Here is a 27,454-nt window from a genome sequence, read left to right as displayed (position 1 = left end):
AAAGCGGAGGAACTACCAGGAAGAGATTTGTTTATGTTGTCTTAAAAATTAAACGTTTATTTTTCAATTCTTTGAGTGCCTTAATACATTAAATTTCCTTCTTTAATACTTTAACTAGTAAAGCATCAGTTAAACATTTACAAATCTTTTTCATGATGGCACTACATAAAAATCTCATATTTCAATAACTGACTCCTTGCTTTAGACAGGAACCATATAAAAATCCGAAAGCAGGCAATAGTAACAAGAACTGTATTCTGAAAGGCACATGTACAATCACAATTACAAGATGCCTCAGTGGGTCTGTTTCCTTAAGTCTAGCATTGAGCATTACAGTGGTAGGACTTTGAATTTTGATCTTACTAAGCTTTTCATATTGACTAAGAAACCATTATATTTGGCATTCTGATAAAGGGCATGAGCATTGGTGTCATCTTTCAGTCCTCCCAGGTTAGTAGCTTTGTGGATTTGGATTTGGGCCCAGTTTTTTTACTTGTAAAATGAAGATAATAATATTCCTCATTCAATGAAGTTATTGAAAGATGAAATGAAACAATGTATACAAATGCTTATGCAGAGTCTGCTACAGATAAATGCTAGATAATCTTTTTAAATAGTAGTAGTTGTATTTATTATTAATGTTGCTATTGTTGATATCATGAGAATTTCTACCTTGATTTTCTGGTTGGAAGAGTAAGTTCTACAGTATCTGGTTTAACCTGCTTCTGGTTTTCTATATCTGATTTAGTTAGTTCGGTAAAACTATAATTTCAAACTCACTGATTATTGTTGTTCAAGAAGCAATAGTCTGTATTTTCTAATAGCCTTTACCCCCCTCCCCTTATTTTAGTTGGTGGGTTACTACAATCAAAATTTACAAGTGGAGTTCTTTTTTCACCAAGTGCCTCTGTGCAAGAATGTCGCACTCCCAGAACATCATCGTTGATGAATATCCCATCCACATCTGCTTGGTCTGTCCCTCCACCCCTGACCTCTGTGTTTACAGTACCCAGCCCTGTCCCTGAGGTCCAATTGAAAACAGTGGGAACTCGCAGACAACCAGGCCTGGTCGCTCTTGAAAAGTCTGTTACCTATGGCAGGGGGAAACTTTTGATGGACATGGCCTTATTTATGGGACGCTCGTTTCGGGTTGGTTGGGGACCCAACTGGACTCTTGCTAATACTGGAGAACAGCTGAGTGGCTCTCATGAACTGGAAAATCATCAGACTGCTGATTCTGTGGAATATGGATTCCTGCCTAACCCAGTAGCTGTTAAATCGTGAGTCACATTTCCTTATTCTTTTTGAGAAAGGCAACATGGTAGGTGAGAAAAAACTTTTTATCATAAGGAAATCTTTCTAGATATATTCTTGGCACAATTTTAGATAGCAGAAGATATTTATCTACACTAATAAAAGAGAAACATACAAAATAACCATCACTCCGCTACACCCACCAGCCAATCAGGAGCGAGCATGCAAATTAACCCAACTAAGATGGCGATAGCCATGGAGCTGGAGCAGCAGGAGGCTTGGGTTGCCCCCGGCGATCGAGGAAGCCAAGCTTCCTGCCTGCCCTGGCCAGACCTGAGCTCCGCTCAAGGCTACAAAGTTTCAGTTATAGAAGATAAATAAATCCCAGATACCTGCTTCCAGCCCACCCTGGCCTCTGCTCAAGGACGCGCTGAAAAAAAAAGAAAAAAAGAGGCTGGGAGCTTGGGTTGCCACGGAGGTGTGGCCAGCCTGAAAACGGCCATCATCCCCTCACCCATGCTGGCCAGGCACCCCAGCAGGACCCCCACCCTGATCCAGGACACCCTTTAGGGCAAGCCAGCCAGCCCCCACCTGTGCACCAGGCCTCTATCAATACTAATAAAAGGGTAATATGCTAATTAGACTGGGAGACCTTCCAGGAGACCTTCCAGACGTTCTTCTGGACAAAGCCATGGTGGCAGGGCCAAGATAGAAGTGGTTAGAGGCCAAGAGGGGAGGGCAGTTGTGGGTGATCGGGCCAGGATGGGACAGCAGTTGTGGGTGATCAGGCTGATGGAGGGCGGGGCCATTGGCGGTAAGCAGACCAACAGTGGGGCCAGTTGGGGGCGAGTAGGTCATCAGTGGGTGTCGGAGGTAATCAGGACAGCGGGGGGAGGGGGGGCAATTTGGAGTGAGCAGGCCAGCAGGGGAGCAGTTGGGGTTGATCAGGCTGATGGGGGGCAGGGCCGTTGGCGGTAAGCAGACCAGCAGGGGGGGCAGTTGGGGGCGAGCAGGCCGGCAGGGAGAGTGGTTAGGGGCAATCAGGCAGGCAGGCAGGTGAGTGGTTAGGAGCCAGCAGTCCTGTATTGTGAGAGGGATGTCCGACTGCTGGTTTAGGCCTGATCCCTGTAAACTGGCAGTAGGACATCCTTCAAGGGGTCCCAGATTGGAGAGGGTGCAGGCTGGGATGAGGGACACCCCCCCCACACCCCCCCTCCGTGCACGAATTTCGTGCACGGGGCCACTAGTATAATTAAAAACTGAAATGATTAGTAAGATAACTCCATTTGTACCATCAAGGTACAGGTACTATCTAGTGGTTAAACTTTTGTTAGAAAAGTAACAGACCCAAAGCTAATGCTGCAGTATTCCTTGGGCTTCATCCTTTTTATTACATTAGTCATTTTATTTATTTTCTCATTTAGATATTTACCATTTCTTCATATATAAGGTATATTCTCAGCTAAACATATCCTGTATCTTAGACCTGATAAAAAGAACATATGAATTGTGGGTAATCCACACATAAGTATTTGGAAATAAGGTGACAGATGATAACTATATATGTTATATATTTCTACACAATCCCCACTATTAATTTTTACATATTTGTGCTTATAGTTATATATATTCTATATTATGCCATACAGATTACAAGTATAGTTTCCTGGTAGTTATTAGGCAGTATGTATACAGGTGTCTTGTGTAAAATATATAATAGTTTCCTATTTACTTTTTATAATTATAACAAATTGCTATATCTTTACAGATTAAGTGGCTGTGATCACCTATTATTCATAGACTAGAGGTCCAGTGCATGAGATTCGTGCACTGGTAGGGTCCCTAGTGGCTACCAGCTGCCTACTGGGTACTCCCTCCCTTCCCCCGGCCAGCCCCACCCTCTGTCAAATTCCCGGACAACTTCCGGTCAAAGGAACAATTTGCATACTATGCTTTTATTATATAGGATTTTAAAGTTGACTTTGAAGAAATAAACAACAGCATCTTTTGAAACTCACAGTTAGGAATGTTAATCCTAAACTTGCGTTATGCATGGTGTTTTGATATTTTGGTGGTTGTTAATAACAATCTTAAAAATTGAATCAAGTCCAGATTGACTATATGCTTATCTTAATTTGGAGTCTTTTGATACCTTACGAAGTATAATTTGAGAAATGGGTATCACACAATTTTTGGCCCTTGGATTTTATAGTGTCTAGATATATGCTGAAGTGGGTTCCAAGTCTAACTGATCCTATGAAATCATATTTTGCATTCTATTTGTAATCATAAAAAGAAGCCATTTTGGTTGTAGGAAAATTCTAGCATCTGTCTTATCTTTATTTTCTATCTTGTTTATCATTTGCCCTTGTAGCCTAAATGAGTCCCCATTCAAAGTTCATTTGGAAAAACTCAGTTTCAGAAAAAAGAAGCTGGATGAAGACCTGCAGTTATACCAGATACCTCTGGAGCTCAAATTAAAACATAGCACTGTCCATGTGGATGAGCTGTGTCCTCTCATTGTTCCCAATCCAGGAGTTGCTGTCATTCATGACTATGCAGATTGGGTTAAGGAAGCATCGGGAGATTTATTGGAAGCACAAAGTAAGTATGGACTAGGCTTCTGTTTGATATCTCAGGAACAGGGGTGGAATATGTGTACATAGGAGGATAAATTTCAATCTGCCAATGTAATAAGTAGGTGGATGCCTGAGCACTTGTACAGTTGAATTGGATGAGCAAAATCCCAAGCAAGGAAAAATTATACCATTGTTTACAATTATTCTTATGGCCATTAATATACAAGTTTTTGTTCAAAGGAACTGTAGCCAGTCAAATCTGGATTTATGAAATTGCATTCCTTTCCCCATGCAGAGAACATAGGGGGAGAGAGATTTGTTCCCTCTTACCTTTCTAAATTTTACCCATTCTTCCATGTCCGGCTCAAGTACTGCTTGGTCTTCCCAACAATTTTTGTGTTTTTAGCTCCCTTCCTGACCTCTCTCTATAACTATTGTGACCATGTTTTTCAGAACCAATACTTTGATAAAGGTCTTTTTTCAGTTTGGGAACTTACTATTTCAAATAACAGAAAAATCATAATTACATGTTTCACAGTATTTCATAACATCACCTTTATTGAAAAAATGGAGATTATTTTAGAATGTTCCATACCACACATTTAGGAATTCTGTTCAGTTCTTTGTGTTTGCTTCGGTAGTCTTCTTTTCAAACATGTGAGTCATCTTCCCAACACATACTTGTAAACAGTGTTTCCTTTTTGCTTTCCTTCTTGAGGGGCAATATACATAGTGGTTAAGAGTAGAGAGTTAGACGCATTACTTGGGTTTGAATCCTGGCTCTGCTACATACTGCCCGTAACATTGAGCAAATCACTTAGCACTCTAGCTCACTTCCTAATCTGTAAAATGAAGATAGTAACTACTACCAGTATATAGTCACATTGTATACCGAGTGGGGTAAAAGTAGGTTTACAGTTCATATGTAAAATAATACAATAAATAATAATGCAAGAATAAACTGTTTTGCATACTCACAACTGTACACCTGTATATTAGAGCTGGCTTACTCTTAAGTGCTTTGAATACCATCATTTAAACTCACTAAATGTTAAACTGTGCCTATAGCAGGAGAGAATAAGCCCTCATAAGTTTTTAGAGCACTTTATAGTTTTTAAAGCATTTTGTAAACAGAATTTGATCAAATCAAATTACTTTTTTCCCCTTATCATTTGAGATTATTTTAGCCATAATTAGGCTGGAGAAAACTGTTTAAAGGAGCATCAAGTTACATTTGTTGTGTAAGTACCACAGGAACATAGAGTGAGCAAGCAGTTATACCACACACCTCTCGACCTTATAAGACACAGCTGAGTGAGGTAGAGACAGATTCAGGGAAATCAGCTTTAGTGGTTGGGGTAGTTATCTATGCATTTTTACACCACAATTAGAGTGATGCCCCCTCTGTAGTTACTGTAAGGCTTTGTGTCATAGCATTGATTTCCTGTCTCTTCCTTAGTTGTGAAGCAGTGGAGCCTAACATGGACATTATGTGAAGCTCTATGGGGCCACCTGAAGGAGCTTGACAGCCAGCTGGATGAACCCAGTGAATACATTCAGATTCTGGAGCGAAGAAGAGCTTTCTCTCGCTGGCTATCCCAGACTGCCGCACCTCAAATTGAGGAGGAGGTCTCCTTAACCCGGAAAGACAACCCTGTGGAGGCTGTTTTTAGCTACCTCACGGGCAAGAGGATCAGTGAGGCTTGCTCTCTGGCCCAGCAATCAGGTGAGCATATGGTCCTCTATACCTCTGCCTACTTCCCACTCACTGTCCCTACTCCTTAATTATGGTTTTGCTTTTGTCTTCTATCCTGAGTATTAAGTATAGACTTCCCAGGAAGATTGCTAGTTCCTTCAGAATAGGGACTGTGTCTTCTAAACATTAAATTTACTTAAAGTATTTGAATTTTATATGCTATGTATGCACTTGTAATAAAACTAGAAAATGCAGATAAGCAAGAATTTCTATCAAGCTATAAAGATTATGAATCATTAAAGAGATAAAGTTATGCTCACCAGCACACTTAGTGTAATGGAAGAGGATCTTAAGGAGTGTCAGAAGTCAGATCCTTCGATTTATTCACAAACTATTTTTTTCCCCTTACCCTAGGATTAAATTTTTGCTTTACTACCTCTGCTTTCAATCAGTGATAGAACAACTAAACAGAAAATCAGGTGTATAGAGTACTTAAACACTGTCAACCAGTGTTACCTGTTAAATTACCCAACAGGAATCAATAACCTAAGCTTTTACCTTAAGAAACTAGCAAAAGTTAAACCTAAAGGTAGAAGAAGGGAGGAAATAATAAAGATCAGAACAGAAATTAGTGAAAATGAAAACATAAAAACAGTAGAGAAATCAATAAAACTAAAAGTTCATTTTGTTTAAATGATCAAGAAAACTACAATTTTTTAAAATGTTTCTATTGATTTTAGAAAGAGAAACATTGATCAGCTGCCTCCTGCGTACCCCTTACTGGGGACTGAGCCTGAAACTTCAGGCATGTGCCCTGGCCATGAATGGAACCAAAGACCTCTGGTGCGTGGCATGACGCTTACACCAGCCAGGGCAAAAGTTACTCTTGTTTATTTATTTATTTATTTATTTTTATTGCTTTCAGAGAGAGGGAGAGAGAGAGATAGAAACATCAGAGATGGGAGAGAATCATTGATTGGCTGCCTCCTGCATGCCCCACATTGGGGATTGAGCCCACAACCCAGGCATGTGCCCTGACCAGGAATCGAACCATGACCTCTTGGTTCCTAGGTCAATGCTCAACCACTGAGCTACACCAGCTGGGCAAAAGTTAAACATTTTTACACTGACGACGAGAAAAGGAAAGACACAAATTGCCAAAGACAGAAGTGAAAGAATGAATATCATTACCAACACTACAGAAAAGGGAATATTATGAGAAAATCTATGTCAACAAATTCAACTACTTAGATAAAAATGACAGATTTATAGCAAAGTATAAATTAATCAAAACTACCTCAACCAAAAGTTGAAAATCTAAATAGACCCATAACAAGTAAAGAAATTGGGTTTGTAGTGTAAAATCTTCACTCAGAAAAGCCCATACCCAGATGTCTTCACAAGTGAACTTTTATATTTATAAAGATGAATTAATACCAGTCTTCTGCAACTCTTCTAGAAAATACAGGAGGGAGCATTTTTTCAACTCATCCTATGATGACATTATTAATCAAAGCGAACCGACGAAAAACTTACAGCTTGGCATTATAATTAATGTTTGAAAGACTGAGTGATTTTACCCTGTTTGGGAACACCATTTCTGCACAGTAATCGTTGTTGTAGCCAGTGTATTCAAACAAGAAAAAGAAGCAAAAGTTAATACAGATTAAAAAGGAAGCGGTAGAACCCTGGCTGGTTTTGCTCAGTGGTTGGAGTATCGACCCACTCACCAAAGGGTCTTGGTCCTGATTTCCGATCTAGGGTAGTACCTGGGTTGCAGGATCAGTGCCTGGGTACCAGTTGGGGAGTGTGCGGTGGAAGGCAACCACTCTCTTCCTCTGCCTCTTCCCTTCCCCTGTCCCTTCCACTCTCTCTAAAAATCAGTGGAAAAAATTTCCTTGATGAGGATTAACAACAACAAATAATAATAAAGGAAGAGGTAGTAATGTCTTTATTCACAGCCAGCATGATTCTGTATATAAACAGTGCTATGAAATTCACAGAAAAGGTAGTGGGACTAACCAACTAGTTCAACAAGGTCTCAGGATTCAAGGTCAATATATAAAATTCAGTTGTATTTCTGTATTTCAGAAACAAAAATCTAAAAGTGAAATTTTGAAAAATCCATAAATAGCATCTGAAAGACTAAATTACTTAAGGAATAAATGTAACAAAAGTGTAAGACTTATACACTGAGAGCTATATAACATTGTTGGAGAAATAAAAGATCTAAATAAATGAAGAGACAGTCCATGTTCATGGGATACATCTCAACCTCAGCACTATTGGCATTTTTAGCGGGCAGTTCTTTGTTGTGGAGGCTTCCCTGTCATTGTAGGATATTTAGCAGCATCCCTGCCCATCTACTCAAGAGTTCTCTCCCTTCTAGTTGTGACAACCAAAAATATTTTCAGATACTGCCAAATGTTCTCTGGGGGGCAAAACTGCCCAGGTTGAGAACCGCTGATGAATTAGAAACCTCAGAATTGTTAAGATGTCTGTTCTCCCCAAATTAATCTCTGTCAGGTAGGGCAAAAGTAGGTTTATAGTTGTTCATATGCAAAATAAACCATAATAATTAATAATTCAAGCATAAACTCTGTTTTTCATACTCACAGCTATAAACATACTTTTGCCCCATCCTGTATGTTCAACACAGTATCAAAATCTCCAGCAGGTCCTCATCCTTACTTGGAATTGTAAAAAATACCTCAACAGTATCAACACTTTCTGAAAAAATTCTATAAAGACGATGTGCTGGCATAAGGATGAACATACAGGTCAAGGGAACAGAAATGAGAATCCAAGTATAAAATTCTTTCACTTATGGTTAGTAAATTTTGACAAAAGTGCCAACACAATTTAAATGTTAAAGGATAGTCTTTTCAACAAATAATGCTTGGTGGTTGGATATTCACATGTAAAAAAGATCCTTTTTTCACACCATACACTAAATCAACTTAAGGAAGTAATGTAGAATCCTGCCATTTGCTCAAGTATATGTTCTCATCAATGGGAAAGTCTGTGTGAAAAGTCAAGAATTGTCAGAAGCTGATTGGTTGGTTGTATGATCAGAACAAAGTGAAATGATCTAAATTATTGTATCAAGACATGCCAGTTTCTCCTCTGAATTTGACCATCTTTAGTGTGTCCCGAGATATTTACATTTGTTGGCTATTGAATCCTCTCTTTGGGGTTCTGTAGATACACAGAAATAGTCTTACTTTTTCCCTTTATTATTTTTCATCTAGAATACTAGCAACACATGGTCAGGTGGGCTCAGCACTTACTGCATGAATCATAGTCCAGTCATTCTTTTGTTACCTACATACATCAGAGAAACAGCTTGACCTAGCAGCACATTTCTAGATGTGTCCTGATGCATGATTTCTTTCCTCCAGGCCTCTTTAGTTTATGAAGGAAACTGTTTGATCTGAGAGCTTTAGTTTCTGTGAGAGCAGTACTTAATAGTCATTTAAGTACTGACCCATATACGTAAACAAAAGGACTTGACTTTTAGGAGGTTTGTACTTAGGAGACAGAGAATTTTTCTCAGCTCATCATAAACCAGAATTCTACCCCTCATATTATGGCTAATTAGACTCACTGTTGTCCCAGCCCTTTGTACTTAAAAATTTTTATTAAAAGAGATTATTAGACCTGTGAGATTAAAGGACTCAACCATTCTCTTTATATCATACACACACGTTTTTCCTTTAGGTTTGAGTTTGCTATTTCTCACTGTCCTATAGCACATTCTAGTTGGGCTTGTTATCAATTTTGCCATCTCAGTTTTCACTGCAAACCTTTGAATCAGATGCTATTTTCCCCCATTTTATAGATGAAGTGCCTTATCTAGGGTCACAGAATTAATGTGATAGTAGATCTTTCAGTGAACTCTGTATACTGTACAATCCATGTGTAATTTAGGCTGACCTACTTTGAAGATTTTCTACCCAAGCAGAAAGTGGTGAGTTCTTGATCAATATTTTGCCACTACAGGGAAAGCAGTCACATGTGTTCAATTCTCTGTCCTGAGGGCAGGAAGAGATAAGGTAATGCCCCCAAGTAATATCATAAGTCTAAATCCTCAGTATCACTGAGCACTTCTGTTTTTCTTACAGGAGATCATCGTCTTGCCCTTCTTTTATCCCAGTTGGTGGGTAGCCAGTCTGTCCGGGAGCTGCTTACCATGCAGCTGGTAGACTGGCATCAGCTCCAGGCTGACTGCTTCATCCAGGATGAGAGATTGCGCATCTTTGCCCTGTTGGCTGGAAAACCGGTATTTTCCTCTTTTCTCATAAACTCACATACATTTTCTCAAATTCAAGATTGCTTAAGTTAAAGAGCCGTCTTTGTAAATTATACATTATATGTAACCTAAGCAACTTATTTTTAGTGGAAATTTTTAATGGAAAATTATAAAGGTACAACATGTACCTAGACAAATAACTAGATATATAGAAATAAAAAATGTTAAAATTCACCATATCTCATATCATAGTGATAAACAACATAACTAATTTGTTGTTTGTCTTTCTAGACATATTTAAGTTTATATTAAAATACATGTGTGCATACTAACATGAGTGTATATTCATATAATGTCAATTATACATAATAGTTATGCAACTTTTTTTTTACTTTTTGTGTATGAATACTTTTCATGTTGGGCAGCCTCATTTTTTTTTTAATATGTTTTTATTGATTTCAGAGAGAGGAAGGAAGAGGGTTAGAAACATCAATAATGAGAATCATTGATCAGCTGCCTCCTGCACGTCCCCTGCTGGGGATGGAGCCTGCAATCCAAGCAGGTGCCCTGACCAGGAATTGAACTGTGATCTCCTGGTTCATGAGTTGATGCTCAACCACTGAGTCTTACCGGCCCAGTAGTCTGATTTCTTTTAATGGCCACTTCTATTCCATTTTATGGGTGATATACCATAATTATTTTTAGACAAGTCTCTGTTGCTGTCTACCTGTATGATTGCCATCTTTTTTAAAAATATATTTTTATTGATTTCAGAGAGGAAGGGAAGGGGAGAGAGAGATAGAAACATCAATGATGAGAGAGAATCATTGATCGATCGACTGCCTCCTGCATGCCCCACACTGGGGATCAAGCCTGAAACCCGGGCATGTGCCCTGACTAGGAATTGAACCGTAACCTCCTGGTTCATAGGGTGATGCTCAACTACTGAGCCACGTGGGCTGGGCTGATTGCCATCTTTTTAAAAATTTTTTAATTGATTTTACAGATAGGAAGGGAGAGGGATAGAGAGAGTTAGAAACATCGATGAGAGAGAAAGATCAATCACCTGCCTCCTGCACGCCCCTTACTGGGGATCGAGCCCACAACCAAGGTACATGCCTTTGATCGGAGTCAAACCTGGGACATTTCAGTCTGCAGGCCGATGCCCTGTCCACTGAGCCATACCGGTTAGGGCCTGATTGCCATCTTAAAGTTAATTTCCAAAAATGAAAAATTTGGTCAGAATTTATTCACATCTTTAAGTTTTAGAAGTTGGCAACTGTGCGCAATACAAAGACCTCAGTGGTTCTTATCCCTTCTCAGACCAGTAATTATCTAAATTCACCCCATCACCTGCCACCTAGGAACTGTATTTTATTTCTGGATTAACACTGTTATCTAGATTATTTAAAAAGTATTTGAATAAGTGAATAATTTGCAGACCTGGGCAGTAATAAGGTAAATATAATTTGTAGCTGTGAATGTGATTTTGTTACCTGCAGGTGTGGCAACTCTCAGAGCAGAAGCAAATTAATGTGTGTTCCCAGTTGGATTGGAAACGCTCCCTGGCCGTCCATCTTTGGTATTTGCTTCCACCAACAGCCTCCATTTCCAGGGCACTCAACATGTATGAAGAAGCATTTCAGGTATGTGTGTCTAGTAGAGCCAAGGAACAATCCTGATAGTGCTGTTTTTGCCAGAGAAAAAACCTTCACATTTCATAATACTTTTCCTCTTTTTTTGGAAATACCATAAAGTTGGCAAGAACCTCGAAAATCTGATGAGAAACTTTTTCCTTTTCTTCTGCCTCTGGACAGTATCTGCTTCTGTTTCATTTAATAAGATGTGTTTCCACAACTGACTTTTTTTCCCCCCCATCAAATGAGAGGGTTTTTCTTCATTCTTAATGCTGTCTTTGGGAATTCCCTGAGATATATTGCCTGACTGCAAACTTGCTATAGCCCCAAATTAGGTCTAAGATTTTCTTCTAAATGTCACATTTCATATTCCTTCTTAGTGTGGAGGTTAAAATATTATTACTGTGTTTAATGCCATCATTTTTTCAGTTGTTTTGTGTTTTTTTTTGTTTACTCTCCATTTTTATTCTTTGATTTTATTTGTCAAGGTAAAAGAACACTAAAGAAACTGAGTGTAATAATAATTGTGGCAAGAAAGTTGTGGGATTAGTGAGAGCTATCTGAAGTCTTTGGCAGTCCCTTGAAGACAAGTGGAATATGTCACCAATCTAAATTAAGTTTCAGATCTTTGACACATTCCTTTAGAGCAGTGGTTCTCAACCTTCTGGCCCTTTAAATACAGTTCCTCATGTTGTGACCCAACCATAAAATTATTTTCGTTGCTACTTCATAACTGTAATATTGCTACTGTTATGAATCGTAATGTAAATATCTGATGTGCAGGATCGTCTTAGGCGACCCCTGTGAAAGGGTCGTTCAACCGCCAAAGGGGTCTCGACCCACAGGTTGAGAACTGCTGCTTTAGAGGGTGTCACATCATTCTTCATATGCGTGTCTTGAGTTATTGAGACATGACGGCATCTTTGAAACACACTAGCAGCTGAGGTATTGTTTTATCAAATTCTTATCTTCAGAATACCTCTGAGAGTGACAGGTATGCCTGCTCTCCACTTCCTTCATACCTGGAGGGCTCTGGCTATGTGGGAGAGGAGGAACAAGACTCACGGAGACCACTTCAAGACGTCTGCTTTCACCTTCTAAAACTCTACAGTGACAGGTAAATCAAAGTTACACATGAGCTCTTGGGAGTCCTTTCCCTTTCATACATGACCAAACTGCCATTATATTTTGGTCATAAACCACCAAAATATAACTTATAGTAGTTGAGTATAAAGATCCTTGGAACTGGACTTAGAAATCTAAAATTTATTTTAATCAACTTTAATGAGATACACTTGGCATATACTAAAGTATGTGGTTTGACATTTTAACACAACTATCATCACAACTATAAAATCAATTTTAAAAATAGATATAGGGCTGCCCTAGCCAGGTGGCTCGTTTGGAGCATTGTCTCCTGCACTGAAAGGTTGCATGTTTGATTCCCGATCAGGGTACATACCAAGGTTGGGGGTTTGATCCCTGGTTGGGGCACTTGTAGGAGGCAACTGATCTTTGATTCTCTCTATCTCAAATCAACAAAAGCATATCCTTGAGTAACAAATAAAAAATAGATATAGAGCTGTTGAGGTTTTCTATTCTTGAGTTAGTTTTGATCATTTGTTTCTTCTAATGAATTTGTCTAATTCAAAGTCACTGAATTTATTGGCATAAAATGATAACATTTCATTGTTAATCCTTTTTCTTTTTTTAATCCTCACCCGAGGATATTTTCCCCTTTTTTTTTTTTTTTTTTTTTTGAGAGAGAGAGAGAGAGAGAGAGAGAATGGAAGAGAGAGGGAAAGACAGAGAGAAATACCAAAATACCGATGTGAGAGAAACTGGTTGCCTGGTTGTCTCCTGCATGAGCACTGACCAGGGCTCAGGCAGGGCAGGAGCCTGCAACCGAGGTACATGCCCTTGGAATCGAACCTGGGACCCTTCGGTCCGCAGACCGACGCTCTATCCACTGACCCAAACCAGCTAGGGCTTTATTATCCTTTTCATTTTATTAAATTTTTTATTTTTTAAAATATATTTTATTGACTTTTTACAAAGAAGGGAGAGGGATAGAGAGTTAGAAACATCAATGAGAGAGAAACATCGATCAGCTGCCTCCTGCACACCCCCTACTGGGGATGTGCCCGCAACCAAGGTACATGCCCTTGACCGGAATCAAACCTGGGACCTTTTAGTCTGCAGGCTGACGCTCTAGCCACTGAGCCAAACCAGTTAGGGCTTTATTATCCTGTTTAAATGTTTGTAGGATCTGTAACTATGTCTTTTTCTTTCCTGATATTAGTAATTTGGGTCTTCTCTCATTTTTCTTGATTAGTCTACCTCAATTTTTGGTTTCATTGGTTACCTCTATTATTCATCTAGTTCAAAATGGATCATAAACTTAATGTCAAACTTAAAACAATTGCTCATTGGAAGCCTGTTAAGGAATGAAAAGGCAAATTGGGAGAACATATTTGCAATTCATATATCTGGTAAAGAACTTGTATCCAGAACATAATAAAGAGCTCTCAGAACTCGATAATAAGAAAACACACAACCCAATTTAAAAATTGGGCAAAATATTTAAGCAGATGTTTCACCAAAGATCTGGATATCAAGCCATGAGAAGATGTTAAGCATCAATAGACAACAGGGACATGCAAATTAAAGCCATCATGGGATACCACTACCCACCTAAGCATGGCTAAGGATTAAAGAACCCTGTACCAATTGTTGTCATGGATGTGGAGCAATTGGAATTTCCATACATGGCTGGTGAAAAATAAAAAATAATATTGGCACTTTGGAAAACAGTTTGGCAGCTTAAAAAGCTAAACATTACACCTACAGACATATGGTTCAGCCATTCAACTCCTAGGTATTTACCCAAGAGGAATGAAAGCATATGCCAAGTGCTGATGATAGCAGCTTTATTTATAATGGTCCAAAACTGGAAACAATCAAAATTTTCATCAATAGGTGCATGAATAAACAAATTTGGTGCATCTGTACAATAGAATATTGTTCAGCAGTAAAAAAGAATGAACTTGCCCTAACCGGTTTAGCTCAGTGGATAGAGCATCAGCCTGTGGACTCAAAGGTCCCAGGTTCGATTCTGGTCAAGGGCATGTACCTGGTTGCGGGCACATCCCCAGTAGGGAGTGTGCAGGAGGCAGCTGATCAATGTTTCTCTCTCATCGATGTTTCTAGCTCTCTATCCCTCTTCCTTCCTCTCTGTAAAAAATTAATAAAATATATATATATATTTTAAAAAGAATGAACTTTTGATACAACATAGTGAATGAATCAGAAGACAATTTTATTTAGTTCTGAAAAAGAAGAGGGGAAAAATAAAAACACCTCATAAAGTGTACCTACTATTTATTTCAGCTTATTTTAAATTCTGAAAAATGCAAACTGATCTATAATGATCGAAAGGAGAACAGTGGCTGCCTGAGAATGGTAGTTATAGGGAGGCATAGAAGAGAAGGATTACAGAGGGGCAAAAGGAAAATTTTGGCAGTGATGTGTATATTTGTTATCTTGACCTTGGTGGTAGTTTCACACGTGTATAGATATGTTAAAACTTAGGAAAATTGTACAGTTTAAATATGTGCTAAATATGCAGTTTATTGTATGTCAGTTTTTTATAAGAGAGAGGTATCTGAAGGTGTCAGAAATAGACAAAAGCCAGAATGAGATAGAAACCTTACTCTCATCAAAGGTAGACTTGCTATGACAAAAACCCTTACATAAAATTCACATCCTGTCCCTTAAAAATAATCTAGAATTGCCCTGTCCAGTATATGTGAATTGTGAGTTAAATTTTTAAAATATAATTACTTATTCACCCTAGCCTTATTTAAGTGTTTAATAGCTACATGTGGCTGTTGACTATCATATTGATCAAGACAGGTTATAGAACATTTTCATTTTCACACGAACTTCATTTTGATAGCACTGGTTAAGAAGAACTCATTATTTAGGGAGGTGTTAGGAACTTATAAAATGTCTGGGGTTTTAGGTGAAAGGGAAAAGTTATTGCTTGGTAATCTAAGCTCCAGATCCTTAAAACTTGCAGGCATGGAATCTTAGTTTATACAGTTTTTATGATCTGGGAATTCCAAGGTAGTAACTTAACACGTAAACTGGTTCCCCAGCGGAAGAAAAGTAAATGTCAGTGTAGGGACACTTTTAAAACCCAGGGCATCTGGGTTTCTATATAAAGACTAATACCCACTGTAGACAAAATCAAAGGTAAAAATTATAAGCCATATCCAAGTCTACATACAGACTACAGCTTACTATTCATGAAGATTAGTTAGCTGTTTAAACAAATAGGAGAATTAGCACTTCAAGAGCTTCAGATAGAACAATTTGAAAGGTACTAAGGTATATGTTTTTTAAATGGTTAAGAAAAGTGATTGACACTATAATGAATGAATTGAAGGGTTAGAGCTGTGGAGACTCCCTATATGAAGATGGTAGAATATATAGGTCAAACAAATACCAGCAAACCTGTTAGATCATATAACCACAGAAGAGAAGGTGTGTGTCTTTTTTTTTGGTGGGATTTATAATCTGGCTGAACCTAGATGCAACAGTGTCAGAAGGAGACTATGAGGCATAAATGCTTCTGCTCTCAGGTGCCTGCCTTTGTTGTCTTCTGAGTCAAAACCAGTTGACATTCGTTGCAGATGGTCTGCTGGCTGGACATGTTAACTCTTAGCACTTCCTCCTTTTCAGACATTATGATCTCAACCAGCTGCTGGAGCCTCGAAGCATAACAGCAGATCCATTGGACTATCGCCTAAGCTGGCATTTGTGGGAGATGCTGCGGGCTCTTAACTACACCCATCTCTCAGAGCAGTGTGAGGGTGTGCTGCAGGCCAGTTATGCTGGCCAACTGGAAAGTGAGGGGCTCTGGGAATGGGCCATCTTTGTCCTCCTGCACATAGACAACTCAAGGTGAGTGAGAAGCCATCAAACCCACTGGGTGCATGTTACACTGCAGGGCAGTGCCAAAGGAGTTAGTCTCTTAGTGTTGAATTCAGCAAGTAAGTGTTTAGAATGTATTTCGGGGCCAGCCTTGTGATAAACCTTAAGACCTTTCAACCCACAGCCCAGAGTGTCTGTTTTCATGTGAACAGATTAGAAATGAAACTGTCTTTGGTTGAGCTCAAATTTTATTATTTATTATAAGACCTCTCAGAAGTCTGAGAAGGGAGAAGAGATCTCTGGGAACTGCAAAGAATCTCTAGAAAGGTTCAGAGAACTTGAGAAAATTGGAATATAAAATGAGTAAGTGGAAAGGAAAGGATATGCCTGGATGGGGAAACCCCATTACCTTCGGCAGAGATGCACTTGAGTGGCGTGTTTAGAATTACAGTCGTACCTCCTTTATCTGCAGTTTTATTTTCCAAGGTTTCGGTTAACTGCAGTCAATTGGAGTACAAAAATACTAAATGGAAAATCCCAGAAATAAATAATTCATAAGTTTTAAATTGTACACCATTCTGATTAGCATGATGAAATCTTGCACTGTCCAGCATATTCATGCTGTATATGCTACCCACCTATTAGTCACTTAGTAGCTATCTTGATTATCAGATCAACTGTCTCAGTATCGCAGTGGGTGTGTTCAAGTAACCCGTATTTTACTTACTAATGGTCCCAAAGCACAAGAGTAGTAATGGTGGCAATTTGGGTATGCCACAGAGAAGCCATAAAGTGCTTCCTTTAAGTAAAAAGGTGAGTACAGTACAGTAAGATATTTTGAGAAAGAGTGAGATCACATTCACATAACTTTTATTATAGTACTAGAGGTCCGGTGCACAAATTCGTGCATGGGTTGGGGCCGATCAGAGGCAGGGGCAGGGGGGTGATCAGGGCCTGGATCAGACTGGTTGGCTGCCGCAGTGCACGTCATAGCCACTGGTCATTCTGGTTGTTCTGCCATTCCAGTCACTGGGCTTTTATATATATAGATTATTGTTATAATTGTTCGCTTTTATAATTAGTTATTGTTAATCTCTTACTGTGCCTAATTTATAAGTTAAACTTTATCTTAGGGATGTATGTATAGGAAATACATACCTATGTTTTTATATATAGGGTTCAGTACTAACCATCACTGCTGCCATCCACTGGGGTCTTGGAAGTGTCTCCCTCAGATAAGGGAGGGGACTACTATATACAGAAATAGTGTTGACGGAGCTGCCTCAGTGGGTGTGATGCAGTGGGTTAGTAGGGAGGAAGGAAGGGCCCCTGCTTTTTTCTACTGGCTTTCTCCCTCCCTGGCTTTCCTTTGCCATCCACCCACTCCCAACCCTCAAGTTGGATAGTACTGCATTTACCAGTATAACCTGCTTAGATTCATAATGCTTTGGTTCCCTTTCCTTCATGCTGTGACTTTTGGAGGGGTTTTGTTAATGGTGGCAGCATGGCAGTACAATAATAACAAAACAAGCATTTATATAGTATTTTGTTTTATATTCCTTTTACTATGTTTATACCCTGTTGTACTTTACAAATATTAACTTATTTAATGCTCATAATAAACCTATGAGATAGACACCCTTATTTATTTTACAGATGAGCAATCCAAGGCACAGTGAGATTAAATAACCATTGCTCAGAGTCACATATCCAGTAAATGGCAGAGGGAGGCTTCCAACTCAAAACATCCAGAGTCTGTGCTTTTAATCATTGTGCTGTGCTATCTGTAATGTCATGTGGTATGGGAAGAAGTTAGTTTTGTTGTTGTCAGACTTGCCTGAATTCTGGATCCACCATATACTCACTTTGACCTAGGGTAAAGTACTCTCCAAGCCTCAGTTTTAATCTGTAAAATCATAATATTAATCCCCATTCAAAGGTGACCAAGAGATTAAAGGAGTAAAAGTATAAAGCATTTAGTGCAGCCTTCCTTTTAAGGAGTTTTGCTTTCCTCTTCCCTTCCCAGGAAGCAAAATGACCCCAGACTTTCCCTGTGAGTTTATTTAGACACTAGAGGACTGGTGCACGAAATTCATGCATGGGTAGGGTCCCTAGGCCTGGCTGGTGATCAGGGCCGATCGGGGCCTTCCTTCCCCTAGCTGCTGGCCGGGGCCTTCCGTCATTCCGCACTGCCCCCTGATGGTCAGCGCACGTCATAGCAAGCAGTGGTACTCCCAAGGGGACAATTTGCATATTAGCCTTTTGTTATAGGATATGGGCAGTTTCACATGGTAGAAGGCAGGCTGATTTGACAACTAATAATTCAGAGTTGGCTCTGGGGAAGCAGATCCTGTTTGCTGGGGGTGGGGGAGTGGGAGGCAGTTGTGAGATTGGGAATTCTTGAAAAACCTGGGAGTTCAGAGAAGAATCTAAGATGAGAATAATTTTGGATTGAAACTTAAATGGCTGGTCACTTTGCCCAGGCAGAAAAGGACTCTCCTCAGGGGACCTTAAGAGAAACAAATAGTGAGTTTAGCCTAAATCTAGAGGTGAAGGAGAAAATGAATTAGGAAGGCTGATGGCTTTGAGAAAGAAGAACAAGGAAATAAAAAAGAACCAGGAAGAGACTTAGAACAACTTTGCTTACTTGTACTGACCATGTGGGTGACCAAAGGGAGAAGGTTAGAAATGAACTGCAGAGGACTGCTCTGTGGAGTGTAGAATTCCCTATCCCCGTCCTGATCTATTACTAGAAAGGAAATAAAGGAGCAATCCTAAGTAGGGAAAGCCTTCCTAGGCAGTGGCAACCTTCCCCAGAGTATTAGTTTCAGACTTTTTTGACCATGAAAATACAGTGTGCTTAGATACTTTCTATTCTATTTTATTTAAAAAACTAGAGGCCCAATGCACAAAAATTTGTGCACTCGGAGGGGGGTAGGGGGGTCCCCCAGCCCGGCCTGTGCCCTCTCGCAGTCTGGGACCCCTTGGGAGATAACGACCTGCTGGCTTAGGCCTGCTCCTGGGTGGCAGAGGGCAGGCCCAATCCCTAAGTGCAGCCCCTGGTCAGGCTCAGAGCAGGGCCGATTGGGGAGTTGGGGCGCCGCCCCGTCATGCACAGAGCAGGGCGGATCGGGAGGTTGCAATGCCACCCTCAGTCACGCTCAGGGTAGGGCCGATTGGGGGGTTGGGGCACCGCCCCCTGTCACACTCAAGGCAGGGTCGATGGGGAGGTTGCGGCGCCACCCCTTGTCACGCACAGAGCAGGGCTGATCAGGGGGTTGGGGCGCCTTCCCCTGTCACGAACAGAGCCGGGCGGATAGAGAGGTTGTGGCCCCGCCCCCTGTCACACACAGAGCTGCAGGGCGATCAGGGGGTTTGGGCGCTGCCCCCTGTCACGCTGATCCCGGTGCCGGGAGCCTCGCTGCTCCGCTGATCCCAGTGCTGGGAGGCATGTTACCCTTTTACTATATAGGATAGAGGCCTGGGGGCCGGCTGGTTTGCCCTGAAGGGTGTCCTGGATCAGGGTGGGGGTCCCCACTGGGGTGCCTGGCCAGCCTGGATGAGGGGATGATGGCTGTTTGCAGCTGGTCACACACCCTTCAGGGTGGGGGTCCCCACTGGGGTGCCTGGCCAGCCTGGATGAGGGGATGATGGCTGTTTGCAGCTGCTCACACACCCTTCAGGGTGGGGGTCCCCACTGGGGTGCCTGGCCAGCCTGGATGAGGGGATGATGGCTGTTTGCAGCTGCTCACACACCCTTCAGGGTGGGGGTCCCCACTGGGGTGCCTGGCCAGCCTGGATGAGGGGATGATGGCTGTTTGCAGCTGCTCACACACCCTTCAGGGTGGGGGTCCCCACTGGGGTGCCTGGCCAGCCTGGATGAGGGGATGATGGCTGTTTGCAGCTGGTCACACACCCTTCAGGGTCTGCAGCAAGCAAGCTCCCTGCTCGCTTCAGTGCCTGGCTGCCGACCGCCATCTTGGCTGACAGTTAATTTGCATATACTCACTGATTAGCCAATGAAAAGGGTAGCGGTCGTACGCCAATTACCATGTTTCTCTTTTATTAGTGTAGATAAATGCGGCTCTAGCCAGTTTAGCACAATGGATAGAATGTTGGTCTGCAACTGAAGGGTCCTGGGTTCATTTCCAATCAAGAGCATGTACCTTGGTTGTAGGCTTAATCCCTGGCCCTAGTCAGGGTGTGCGAAGGGCAACCAATGGATGTTTCTCTTTCACATTGATGTTTCTCTCTTTTGCTTCTCCCCCTCCCTTCCACTCTCTCTAAAAATCAATGGAAAAATATCCTTGGGTGAGGATTAATTTAAAAAATAAAGTAAATGCTGACATGTTGGCTTTTGGGTTTGTTCGTTTTTGTTTTTAGTGAAGTTTGAGGTGATCCACTAAGGATCAAGACCTGAAGTTTGAGAGACTGTCCCAGTTTGAGCTGTCTGAGGCAGCCTTCTCCATCAGTGAGGATGAGATTTATTCCAGCTTATCTCTTCCTACAGCCTGCGTGAGAGGGCTGTTCGAGAGCTGCTTACCCGGCACTGCCAACTATTGGAGACCCCTGAATCTTGGGCTAAGGAGACCTTCTTGACCCAGAAGCTTTGTGTGCCTGCTGAGTGGATTCATGAGGCCAAAGCAGTGCGAGCACACATGGAATCCGACAGGCACTTGGAGGCCCTCTATTTATTTAAAGCTGGTCACTGGAACCACTGCCACAGACTCATCATCCGGCACTTGGCTTCTGGTGAGTGCTTCCCTCTAGGGTCTGCGTCTCCTGGAATTCCCCAAATTATTCCACCCTCTGAACTCCATGACGAATCAGACCAGAGATGCTCATAGTATGGGACATGGCAGACGTGAATCAGACCACACCGTGTGAAAGCTCTCCATGTAGGCGAGGCTTGGCCAAAATGAGGGGCTAGAGGGGCAGAGCTGGGTAGACAGCAATACTGTTACATTATCATTTGCCAGGAATATTCTTGATATGTTCTAATTATGTTAAGCTTTGTTTATATAGGGAATTTTATTCAGCAACACCAGAAATAATCTGTTTGGAAAACTGAAGCCAGAAATTCTTCACCTTTTTTTTTTTTAGAGAATTTCAAATAACTACTTGATATTCTCAAGTCTGACCCAACATTGTTTCCTCTTCCTTCTTGTCTTGGCTTTCTGCCATGTTCTTCCTCTGGGTATTTTTGAGAACCATGTACCTGTGCAGACATAGTGCTCAATATTTTGTTTTTCAGATGCCATCATTAATGAGAACTATGACTACCTGAAGGGGTTCTTGGAAGACCTGGCACCTCCAGAGCGCAGTGGCCTAATCCAGGACTGGGAAACATCTGGCCTTGTTTACCTGGACTATCTTCGGGTCCTTGAAATGGTCCACCAAATACAGCAGGTACCTGAGTTCCTTAACCACTGCCTGGTTTTCCTTTTCCCTGGCCCTTAAAGAGACCTCATAGGTCTGAGCAGGGACTTGAAAACTCATTGGCACCAGAGGTAGCACTGTTGATACAGAAGGGCATTTTGATGAGGCAATTGATGCAGCTGTTTTGACTTGACAGCTGTATCAAAATTTAAAAAACTTTCTTGTGTTTATTACCAAGTAGTGTGTACAATAGACTTTCTGCAGTTTCTCTGTAGTCAGTCTCCTACTCTTGTCCAGCCCTACTTTGAATAAGCTCGGGGTGAGAGCTACAGAAAGTCAGAGATTTGGTGAGGATAATTCACACATCATTTGGTATGTTTTAAATGGCAAGCATTACAGTTATTCAGTCTTCATTAAAATGTCTTGGATCAATCTTGGAAATCATAGGGATAGATCCCCACTGTTTACAGTATAGAGACCAAACTACTAAACATAGTATTCAAGCCCCTGTAGAGGCTTTTACCTTCTTTCACTCTTGCCTTAACTCCTACCACTTCTAACCCAGATTCCAGCCTTACCAACCTGCTCTCCGCACACTAAATTACTCATGATATTTCTAGCAAACCTTGTTTTCTTCCACTCTTTAACTCCACACTCATATTCATCCTTTAAAATCTAGATTATTGTAAGCTCTACTTCTCTCTTTTTTCCCCTGGGAAGAGTTAACTTGCACACACACTCTCTCTCTCTCTCTTTTTTTTTACTACCAAAATATTTGGTGCATTTGTCTGCTAGCATACCTGACAATATTATAGTTATGGTCTCTTTAGGTTGCCATGAGCTCCTTTTGGGAAGATCATTCTTTTAAGGTCAAAGGCAATAGAGTATAAAGGTTAGGTATCAAGTTCTGGCGCTGGCCAGTGTGGCTTAGCTGGTTGGAGCATTTTCCAGTACACCAGAAGGTTTTGGGATTGATTCCTGGTCAGGCACATACCTAGATTGCAGGTTCGATCCCCAGTCAGTGTGCATACAAGAAGCAACTGATCAATGTCTGTCTGTCTGTCTGTCTCTTTTTTTTTCTTTTTCCCTCTCCCTGGCTCCTTCTCTCATCCTCCCTCCCCACTCCCTCTCTAAGATAATAAAACATAAAGTTGGGGGGCGGGGGGGAATCAAGTTCTGGAGCCCAATCCAAGACTCTACACTGTATTACTTTCCTGCTAACACCATGCCTTGTTCTCAGCAAGCAGGCAGGATGGTGGTGACATGGCCCTGCCGGCCAGCTTCTTGGGTCCCCCTCCCTCACCTCACTGTTGTTTCAGAGTTTTGCAGTCAGGCTGTGGATAAGATTGTGGTGATGGAGCTCCTAATGGTTTATCTGCTGTTTTACAGGTGGAGTGCTCAGGTTATGAGCTGGAGCAGTTACAAACCAAAGTGACCTCGCTGTGCAACCGGATAGAGCAGATCCAGTGTTACAATGCCAAGGATCGCCTGGCTCAGTCAGGTAAGCCTCTAGCCCAGGGGTCCTCAAACTACGGCCCGCGGGCCACATGCAAATACAAATATTGTATTTGTTCCTGTTTTGTTGTTTTACTTCAAAATAAGATATATGCAGTGTGCATAGGAATTTGTTCATAGTTTTTTTTTAAACTATAGTCCGGCCCTCCAACGGTCTGAGGGACAGTGAACTGGCCCCCTGTTTAAAAAGTTTGAGGACCCCTGCTCTAGCCTCTCCCTACTTTCTGCTTGCATGCCTCCTGTCTTTATGATTATTACACACACATACACCCTGTGCCCCCTTCCCCACCTTCCATCCTTTGTGCTCACTCCACTTTTTCTCTCCAGACATGGCCAAACGTCTAGCCAACCTTTTGCGGGTGGTACTGAGCCTTCAGCATGCCCCTGATGCAACCTCTGACTCTACGCCAGATCTTCAGCGGGTCCCTTTGCGCCTTTTGGCTCCCCACATTGGCCGGCTCCCCATGCCTGAGGACTATGCCCTGGAGGAACTGCGCAGCCTCACACAGTCCTACCTTCGAGAACTGACTCTTCAAGAACTGACTGTTGGGAGCCATTGAGCCCCGGGCTCCTCCCACACTCACATGCTCATTCACACTCACCACACAGAGGTCCCCTGCATTGAGTTGATCAGCACTGTTTGTCATTCTCTGAGTTGGCTGCAGAATCCATTCTCCCATCCTGCTACCCCAAGCAGTGTACTCCAATTGTTCAGGGCTTCCTTAATGCAGAACATGGAATAAGGGCTTTTGGAACCCAAAAAAGAAGCCAAGTCTCTTTTTATCATCCTCAAAATCATTCATTTTTTTCCTTTTCTAAAAACAGTCAGTAAGGCACCTTTGGCAGAATCCCCTCAAAGAACCAGGGAATTCTTTTCCACCCTCAGTCATTCTGGGTCTTGTGACCCTCCATGCCAACCTGCTACCCTACTCCGAACCCAGCCCTTTCACACTAGGACTCTTTAGGAGTGGGACAAATGTATCCTTCCTTAACAGATGACCAATCCACAGAAGGAAGGAGAATCTCTCTTTTAAGTAGGTTGATGAATTAACATTGCGTTGTAGAGCCAAGAGAGAGTTGTACTGAGTTAGGAAGCAGAACAGGGTCTTCCTGTGAGTGCCTGCCATGGAGGGGTGGATCTTCAGGGCTAGTTTGTTCCTGCCTTGAATGTTTTGTAAACACCAAACCTTCCCTGCTACCATGCAGGAGCCCTTGGTCACAGATCCCATGTTTCTGGAAAGCTCCCAGGACTCATTTGGTCCCTGGTTTTCAGTCATCTTGCTAGGCCTCCTGTCTGGATTTGCCTGGGAGTTTGTATAAAACCTGGCAGGTTGGGAGCCCTTCCTGTCCTTCCCATTGTAGCCCAAAGCATTTCTCACCCTCCATCTACAGCCCCAGAAGGTAAAACCATCACTGAGGCAGACTTCAGGGGCAGGCAGGGGGCCTTCACTACACTCCTGCCAGCTATGGGACCCCCAGGTAACAGCTTGGGACAGACAACATGGCTACTCCTGGATCTTTATGCATGAAGATTATGTAAAGGTTTTTATTAAAAATATATATATATAAATAAATGATCTAGATTATTTTCCTCTTTTTCTGAAGCTACTTTCTTAAAAAAATAAAATGAAATGTTTATAGCATTCATGGTTTTGGCTTTCCCTTTGTGTTTTTGAGCCTTCTTGCTTCAAGGAGCTTTATGGTAGTCTTATTTGATTTGCAAGCTAAAGGGAGACTGGCCATTGGTTAAAGAGAGGACAGTTTGGTCCTAAACTGGAATACAGACTAGATTAAAAAAAACTAGATTTATAAGGGCAAGTTTAAGGGTGAGGAGGTGAGATTAATGATTAATCCTGACTGCTGTACATAGTATATTTATGTGCCTGGATTCCTAGTGGAGGATAGGGGAGGGGTCTCAAATTGGCCAGTGTCATATACTTAACAGTCAAAGCCTCCCTGCTCTGCTTTGGGGGGTGAGGGGGGCGGGTATTTGTTTTTAAACCTTGGGTCACACTTCACCTTCCTAATTCTCAGTTTTCATTGTGTAAAGTCGATAATGTTCCCTGATGTTGCTGCTTCACAGGGCTGTTCTGAGAGGGATCAGATGAAGCTGATGAGTACTGTTTTAAGTGGTTTGGTTTGGTTGTGGGAATGGAAAATGGTAAGGCAAGAATATATAACAACTAGAGGCCCAATGCATGAAAATTCATGCACTGGAGGGGGGGGTCCCTCTGCCCGGCCTGCCCCCTCTCACAGTCCAGGAGCCCTCAGGGGCGGGAGGGGACTGGTGATCAGAGGAAGGTGACGCCCCCATCACACCTCTGCTGCTGCCACTGCCAGCAGCACAAGCCTCAGCCGGCCCTGGGTGGCTGAGCAGCTGCCAATCAAGGCTTGCCTATGCCTCAGGCCAGCCCTGGGGGATGAGAGGACTGGGGGACTCGAGGCAGGCGTGCCTGCCACCCCGGTAGGGCTGAGGGGACTGGGCGCCGCCATCTTTGAGGGCGTGGCAGCAATTAGCATATTCCCTCATTGGCTGTGGGTGCCACCATCTTTGCAATGGCATGAGGGTCAATTAGCATATTCCCTCTTTATTAGATAGGATTACAAACACACACCTAATGACAAGACTAGCAAAATATATGAAGCAAAAGACAACTGAAGTGAGAAACCGCTCTACAATAATAGTTGGAGATTGTAATACTCCACTCTCGTTAATGGATAGAACAACCAGACAGAAGTAAGGAAATAGAAGACTTAACACACACAAAAAACAACTATAATAGCCCTATTATAAAGAATACTTTACCCAGCACTACCATACATTCTTTTCAGGTCGTCCACACCTTTGGGAACCCCTGGACCTGCTGGGGTTGGACCTCAACAACATAGGACATTTTCCAGGTTAGGCCACAAATGAAGTATCAATAGATTTTTAAGAGGTAATTATACAAAACATGTCTGACCACAACAGGATGAAGTTAGAAATCAACAACAGAAGTAAAACTGGAACATTCACACATTTGTAGAAATTAACATATTCAACCAATGGAACAAAGCCAAATCCACAAGAGGAATTAGAAAAAACATAAAGATGAACAAAACAAAGTGTGAAAATTGTATTAAGGGAGAAATTTAGAGCTATGAATGCTTACATTAAAAAACAAGAATGAGCCCTGGCCAGTTTGGCTCAGTGGATAGAGCTTCAGCCTGTGGACTGAAGGGTTGATCCCTAGTAGGGGGCGTGCAGGAGGCAGCTGATTGGTGATTCTCTCATCATTGATGTTTCTCTCCCTCTCCCTTCCTCTCTGAAATCAATAAAAATATATTAAGAAAAAAAAAAAGAATGAGTTCAAATCAACAAGCTAACTACAACTTCAGGAACCAGAAAAAGAACAAACTAAAACCAAAGCTAACAGGAGGTAGGAAACAAAAAAGATTAGAAAAGAGATTAGGAAAACAATTGTAAAAAATAAATGAAACTATAAATTAGTTCAAAGATCAACAAAATTGGCAAACCTTTTGCAAGACAAACTAAAAAATCAAAGACTCAAATTTCTAAAATGAAAAAGTGGGGAATTTACTACTGGTTGTGCAGGAATATAAGAACACTGTACATCAACAAATTAGATAACTTAGATGAAATAGACAAATTCCTAGAACACAACTATCATGACTGCATCATGAAGAAACAAAGTCTGAGTAGACCTATAACTAGTAAGGAAATTGAATCAGTAATTTAAAAATCTGATAAAAGCCCAGGACCTAATGTCTTGTGAATTGTACCAAACATTTAACGAATTATTTACCAATACTCAAATGTTACCAAAACAAAAAATTAAAGAGGTAACACTTCATAACTCATTTTATGAGGCCACATAACCCTGATACCAAAGGCAGACAAAAAACACATTAAAAGAAGAAACTACAGGCCAATACATTTTATAAATATTGATGCCAAAAATCCCCAACAAACTACTCAAAAACCAAATTCAGTAGCATATTAAAAAGATTACATACCAAGTGGGATTTAATCCTGGAATGCAAGAATGGCTCAACATGTGGAAATTGATCAATGTCATAAACCACATTAACAGAATAAAAGTACGTGATCATCTTGCAGAAAAAAGCATTTGGCAAAATTGAACATTCTTTCATGATTTAAAAAAAAGAAGTCCAATAAACTAGGAATAGAAAGAAACTACTT

General features: G+C 41.3%; 1 protein-coding gene across 5 annotated transcripts in view; it reads left to right on the top strand.

Moving 5' to 3' along the window:
* NUP98 (nucleoporin 98kDa) overlaps nucleotides 1-24,836 on the top strand; it is a 111,359-nt gene extending 86,523 nt beyond the window's left edge. For all 5 annotated transcript variants that reach the window (XM_014540462.1, XM_005867135.2, XM_014540463.1 and 2 more), the window contains 11 exons: nucleotides 851-1,280; nucleotides 3,629-3,858; nucleotides 5,293-5,559; nucleotides 9,654-9,811; nucleotides 11,284-11,427; nucleotides 12,393-12,535; nucleotides 16,165-16,386; nucleotides 20,867-21,108; nucleotides 21,611-21,765; nucleotides 23,125-23,236; nucleotides 23,578-24,836. In XM_014540462.1, the coding sequence (XP_014395948.1) occupies nucleotides 851-1,280; nucleotides 3,629-3,858; nucleotides 5,293-5,559; nucleotides 9,654-9,811; nucleotides 11,284-11,427; nucleotides 12,393-12,535; nucleotides 16,165-16,386; nucleotides 20,867-21,108; nucleotides 21,611-21,765; nucleotides 23,125-23,236; nucleotides 23,578-23,810 (2,336 nt within the window). In that variant the 3' untranslated portion in view covers nucleotides 23,811-24,836. The remainder of the gene's footprint in view (nucleotides 1-850; nucleotides 1,281-3,628; nucleotides 3,859-5,292; nucleotides 5,560-9,653; nucleotides 9,812-11,283; nucleotides 11,428-12,392; nucleotides 12,536-16,164; nucleotides 16,387-20,866; nucleotides 21,109-21,610; nucleotides 21,766-23,124; nucleotides 23,237-23,577) is intronic.
* Nucleotides 24,837-27,454: the final 2,618 nt, after the last annotated feature.

This window comes from Myotis brandtii, unplaced genomic scaffold, assembly GCF_000412655.1.
Source record: "Myotis brandtii unplaced genomic scaffold, ASM41265v1 scaffold244, whole genome shotgun sequence".
Lineage (NCBI taxonomy): Eukaryota > Metazoa > Chordata > Mammalia > Chiroptera > Vespertilionidae > Myotis > Myotis brandtii.
This window is presented reverse-complemented; position numbering and strand designations above follow the sequence as displayed.